Source organism: Phalacrocorax aristotelis, chromosome 4, assembly GCF_949628215.1.
Source record: "Phalacrocorax aristotelis chromosome 4, bGulAri2.1, whole genome shotgun sequence".
In the NCBI taxonomy this organism is placed as follows: Eukaryota; Metazoa; Chordata; class Aves; order Suliformes; family Phalacrocoracidae; genus Phalacrocorax; species Phalacrocorax aristotelis.
The window spans coordinates 54,959,523-54,965,522 of record NC_134279.1 but is presented as its reverse complement, the minus strand read 5'-3'; the positions used below and the strand labels follow the sequence as shown (position 1 = coordinate 54,965,522).

The 6,000-nt window shown below is 36.7% G+C and overlaps 1 protein-coding gene across 13 annotated transcripts in view; it reads right to left on the bottom strand.

The window, feature by feature from the left end:
* Positions 1 to 603: 603 nt before the first annotated feature.
* Positions 604 to 6,000, bottom strand: part of FRYL (FRY like transcription coactivator) — a 172,822-nt gene continuing 167,425 nt past the window's right edge. For 9 of the 13 annotated variants that reach the window (XM_075091496.1, XM_075091497.1, XM_075091494.1 and 6 more), the window contains 4 exons: positions 5,483 to 5,500; positions 4,420 to 4,530; positions 3,048 to 3,244; positions 604 to 2,677 (listed from right to left, as the gene is read on the bottom strand). In XM_075091496.1, the coding sequence (XP_074947597.1) occupies positions 2,419 to 2,677; positions 3,048 to 3,244; positions 4,420 to 4,530; positions 5,483 to 5,500 (585 nt within the window). In that variant the 3' untranslated portion in view covers positions 604 to 2,418. The remainder of the gene's footprint in view (positions 2,678 to 3,047; positions 3,245 to 4,419; positions 4,531 to 5,482; positions 5,501 to 6,000) is intronic. The other 4 variants (XM_075091490.1, XM_075091491.1, XM_075091493.1 and 1 more) reach the window with 2 other exon arrangements.

Below are 6,000 nucleotides of genomic sequence, written 5' to 3'. Positions count from 1 at the left end.
TTGCATACATTAGCTCAATGCTGTATGCGTTGCATCTTAAAGATGGCTGATGTTTTGCTTGTTTTCAGGCAGCTTTACCATAGGTTTGGCACATACCTGGCAGCAGGTAATGCAGGTATGACAACTTAGGCAGTAGTTGAGAGTGGGTAATTTTGGAGAAGCAGATATAGAAGCAACCAGCAAAAAGACACTCAGTCTGGTGTAATGCTTTCTTGGTGAAGAGACTTGCTAGTGGCAAAGGAGAGGCCTCTCTAAAACCAGAACAAGTGGCACAGTGGGAGTTTGGAAATAGTTCTTTCATGAAGTTAAAGAAATACCAACGCTGGCTGTGGAGCATGATTCTGCTCTGTAGGGCAGGTCCCAGTTTCCACTAGTCATTGTAAATGGAGGAAGAGGTATTACATATGGAATTACATATATAAATTCAGGTTCGAGTTGCATGACAAATCCTTTTACAGCTTCAGAAGATGCCTAGGAAAATCCTGTTGCATTGACAGGACATAAAAGGAAGAAACCATGATTTCAGGGCCCCAGGCCTCTATTGTCAGAGTTCAGTCTGTTTAAATACTTCAGCTAAACTCTAGCTTGTAAATACACAAAATGATGGATACAATGTCTTTTATTTTTACAAAAAAAGCTGGTAAAAGATGATGTAAATAAAAGTGTAATGCACCACTACGTAAATCTATTTTCCCTGTAAATACTTATTAAATAATTAAGAACACCATCTACAGTACCACAAAACCATCAAAATAATTCAATTTTATCAGGGACAGGGAAAAAAATACAGTGATTATGGATGTGCCTTGACCAGTTACAGAGCTTGTTAGGATAACATAACTACTGTCAGCAGTCCAACAGCGTGCACAGTGCCTTCAATTAATGCATTTCAGCATAATTACATTTCTAGTGGGGTTCAATTCCCACAAAAAGGCGGCGCTAAGAATCTCAATTCTACATTCTAAACTCTGGAATTAGAGCCCATTAAAAAAATCACAGTGGGTAAGAGATGTATATAAAAATACTGGGTGTTCCTTTCAAATCACAGGAATCATGGGACTACATTCTTTTGTGTTTTTTTTTCTTTTTTTTTTTTACAAAATGTTATTGTTTTCAACAGAATCCAGTTTGTTTTATGCTACAGACTTTGACACTGAACTATGAGTATATTGCCTGTTTGCATGTTTTGGTAGTCAGTCTTTTTTTTGTATATAGTCCCAATTCCTTAGGCTTAAGTTGAGTCATGAAGATGCATGTACATGCATTCGAACTCTTTGAAGCCTGCAGACTACGCAGACTGCAAGTAATGTATGTGACTACAGATAGGAAGAACCCCCCCCCCTTTCCCCTCATAAGCTTTATACACCTATTGTCTTAACAGTGCATTGCACAAATTTACAAGAAAAATACTGGTTTTGCACTATACAGTTTCTAGAATATATACAGAATAAAATAAGTTAACTTCTAATGAGAATTGCTGATGGGCAGCATATATCTTTAATATACATTTTAAAGTCTCTGCAGGCAGCTACTTTTTGGTTAGTTGTTATCAATATTTGTAACATAAGCACTGATCAGAGAACTGAGCAGCATTCCAATAAAGTTAACATATATTATTTCTTTTAGAAACACTGGGAAATCCCAGTTTAAAATATTATTAAATGTCCTAACATTTACACACTATGAGGATTAGATCTAATAAAATAAAATCTCTTCAAAAATAATCTTGCAGCTCTTTTAAGCATGCTCTGAGACCTTATTTAACAATCATACATACCTTCAAAAAAACTGTCACATAGCCATACATTCTAACTTGCACACGTAATTTCCTTGTTACAGACAACAAAAGCAAACAAAACATTGAGAAGTCAATGGTTTTTGCAGTCGTAAGTCATTCTAACTCCTGTTTGATCGCACATTCTCCATGACATTGCAAAGTGTCTCATTAGGTATTAGTTGATGATTATATCTACTACTGCTGGAAAGCCAGGAAGCCTTGCAGGTCTTCAGCCAAAACAAACCAGCCTTGATTTTAGCCTCATCCCACCTGCGATATTGATTCAACCTTTAGAGGCTGTTACTGCAAACACCCTTTATAGTTCTGTTACATCGGAAAATAATGCATATGTATGCATTACATTTAAGCCCTTTTCCTTTCGGGTAGTTTCTATACATATATTTAATAAAAAAATACTACTGCCGCACAGCTATTGTGTAGAAAGAACAGTCAAGAAAGATGTTCACTTCAATTTCCAGATTTTTACTTTTGATGAAACAATTTCTTGCTATGATGAAACTGTGTCGGTTGTCAGGATTGCTGGAGGTTTTATTTTCTTCCTTTTTTTTCTTTTTTAATGAAAGGTGCTCAATAATAGTCTGAGGCATCTCCATCATCAGTCTTTTCTAAATGACAGCTGTTCAGAATCCAGTGCTCACAAGATTTATTCCTGGTCTGATTCGCCCTAGAAGCTGATAGGATTGCACCATGCGTAAAGACTCTCGAATTTCTAGATTAAGTTCCATCAGTTTTGAGCTGGCTTCAGACATATCTTGGTTGGAGCCTACTACTGCAAAGCTACCAGTTTGACCAAGTGTCTGATGACGAAAGTATATGTGCAGCAACGTTTGAACTGGGTCATCTTCAGAACTGCCAAAGATGTCGTGGGGCCAAATAGATCTGTAAACACACAATTTGGATTTAAACATTAGAAACCCCCCCCAAACTTTAAATATTCTTGTTCCTTAAACAGACATTTGAACAGAAGACACAGGAAAATGCAAAAGAAATGTTTCTTCCATAGAGTCCTGATAGTTAACAGTATCTTCTTCTTAGAGATAAATTCTAAAGAACAAGTACTACTAGAATTGTTTTTTTTTAAATTGCAAAATGCGTACGAAGAAGCCGTAATGAAGCAACAGTGCTCGTCCTTTTGAATAAGGACATGCAGCAAGAGCTGAAAAAACCCTGGAGTAGTGCCTATCCTCATCTTTAAATTAAAAAAGCCCATTAGCAAACTCAGGTCTGAAAGCAATCCTTGAGCACTTACCTGAAAGCCTTGACCTGTGCTACAGCTGACACAAACTCCTTGTTTCTCAGGGTTTCAATGAGAGAGTGAATAGCCGTTTCTGTGCTAGCTTGGGAAGCCTCTGCAATTTCAATTTCTTCGATACAACTGTCAGATGCAGCCTCAGCCTCTTTCAGACAGCTCTCCAGAAGAGCGAGTTCTTCAGACATGTTTATGACCTAAAACAAATAGAAGAGTTACCTTTTCTAGTTTAAATATATTTTCAGCCAAATTATCTTTCAGCAGATCTGACATATATTCTTCCTCCTGACATGAAGAACTAAACACGTTGGAAAGTACAGCAGCAATTGTATTATTACAAGGGCAACTTAAATATGAAGAAAAAATCTGGAAGATGGGTAACCCAGCAGAATAACTGTAGTGCAGCTAGGGTATATAATAGTATCTTCGGCTTTAGCTGAGTGAAAGACAAGGACATTGCTCAGAATATGATTCTACATCTGACTAACTTAGGCAAGAAGTGGGACTGGTGTGATGCTGGCCTTCCACAACGTTTTCCAGACAGAAATGAACTCACTTTATTTGCAGCCTCTTCAAAAATCTGGAAATCTAAGTGAGGAACATGCATCACTTTTTCCTAAGCTACTCAAAACCCAAAGACTTGTACTCCCCGCTTTTTCATTTTCCTCCCTACTATATCAAGCAAGACCAGGCCTATATTTTTTCTTGCTACCTCTATTTATCGCATTACAGACCCAAGGGGGATCTTTAAGATGACATTATTAACAGCATAATACATTCAGATTAACTCAGTTAACATCATGTATGTACCACATGCACAGCTGAAGGACACATTTTACCTGTAAAGTTAGTACAACTTAAAATCAGGCCTGAGATGTCTAGAACACATTACTGACTGCGCTTAGGATGGGGACTGAGGTTGCAGAGTAATTTAATGGTGGCTGAAGAGATACAGTTCTATAAATCAGCTGGTAGCAAGTGATGGTGTTTGCAATAGAAAACACTGGGGTGATGGAAAGGGGCTTCATGACAGAATTCTGTTGATTGGAGTTGATGTGCCTTGATTGTAGCTTGATTAGAATACACCAGAAGTGCTACTGAAATATTTAAAATCCTCATCACTGGACTCCCTGTGTTCCTGTCTATTTAAGAGCTTTCAAGCTGTACAAAAATCAACACAGATAATTGAACATCTCAGAAAATTCTTGCAAGCTCTACTTAAATCTTTTATTAATTGGCTATAAAACAGCTGGTACCCTCCTTCAGTTTCTAAAAAGATGTCCCACTGATGAAAATGTTATCAAAATGTATTTAAAATGGTTTGGCTTTAAAATGTCAACAATTAGTAGCTAAATGGCATTGTTTTCATTACCTCTGCTTCTTTTTTGATTGTTTTTACTTGGCTGATAAGTTTGCAATATGCTTGGAACAGAAGCAGCAACTGGAAATGCAACTTGTATAGCCTCCGACACAACTCCAGCTCCTACAGTAGAATGTAAACAACATTATTACATTCAGGAAGTGCAAGACATCTACTATCCAATACAAGAGACAATAAATGACAACTTCTTCAGTATAGGATGTGCAAAATTAAAAGTAGTTATTTGGTTACTGTAGAAAATGACAAAAAGATTTACAAGCGAACGTAGCAGGAAGCTAATGCAAAGCAGATAAAAAAACGTCATTCAGTTCTAGGTTTACAGGTAGCCTCTCTCACATAGGTTTAAAGTTTATTTTTTAATAAGAATTTACATTTCCAAGAAGCGGGGGTGGGGTGGGAGGTGGGATGTGAAGTGATTCAAAAAGCATTTTGAAATGTTATATTCCAAGACACGTTTCATAGATCGCTTGTTGATATTTTACTGTTTTAAATTCAAGTTCTAATATCTAAAAGAAGCAGTTGTGGTCTATGAGTATGGAATCTTTCATAAGCATTAATATAAATATGTAAGCACAGTATAGAACCTGTCCCTTAGCTTACAACTGCCTGATGGAATAAGAGGATAATAATTCTGTTCCTGGAGGCCAGAATAATGTTTCCTTTATAACAGGTAGCTCTGATTCTATTTTAGAAAATACCACATGATATATTCTTAAGGAAGTGGAACAGCAGCATTAACTTATGCACTGTCTTGCTTCCATTTTTATGCGTCTAAAACACTAGTCAAAGTGCAGACAGCGTTAATACTGCTTTACATAGAGACATAAAAGCTAGTGCTAATGGAATAATCTATAATGTTCTACTAACTACAGGATCCTCTTATCTACAAAGGACCAACAGTTCAATGGGTTAGATGATGCAAAATTGAAGCACACAGCATTTTTGTAATAGTCTATGACAACACATTGCTATGTCACAAATGGACGAGACAGATGGAGACCAGTTTGGTGACTGGCATGGTTAAGCATTTGATAAATCAAGAACTGTCACTTACTGCTAGAATTTCCATTTGCTAAGCAAGAAGATGAGCAGGTCACAAAAATACAAAGAAAGAAAAAAGATCAAGAATTAGTATAGGAAATAATTTTAATTAGGGTAAAAGATGTCCCAGGTAAAATGGAGGAAGAAATGCAAGTAACAGGCTCCAAATATACCCTAAGTGGAAAACAATTTAACAGACTGAATTTGAAGTGAAATTACTTGCTGCTGTAACTAACGATACGTAGCATTGGCTTTGTTGTCCCACATAATGAGTAACATACTTCACTTACAACCCTGTCTGGTCTTTATACATTGTGTAGTCTTAAAGGTATGCAAACGTAAGGAAATCAAAACAAAGGACACTTAGGTCCAAACATCTCTGTAGAATGCACCTTATTGTTCTGTCCCACTATAGCTCAAGCAAAACTAATGCCTTTTAAAATTTGAGAGGTAATGTTAATTTGGATTCTGAATCAGTTTGGAAAATTCTTGGTTTTGCTGAACTCAATTCTCAACACCTCATTGTGAGTT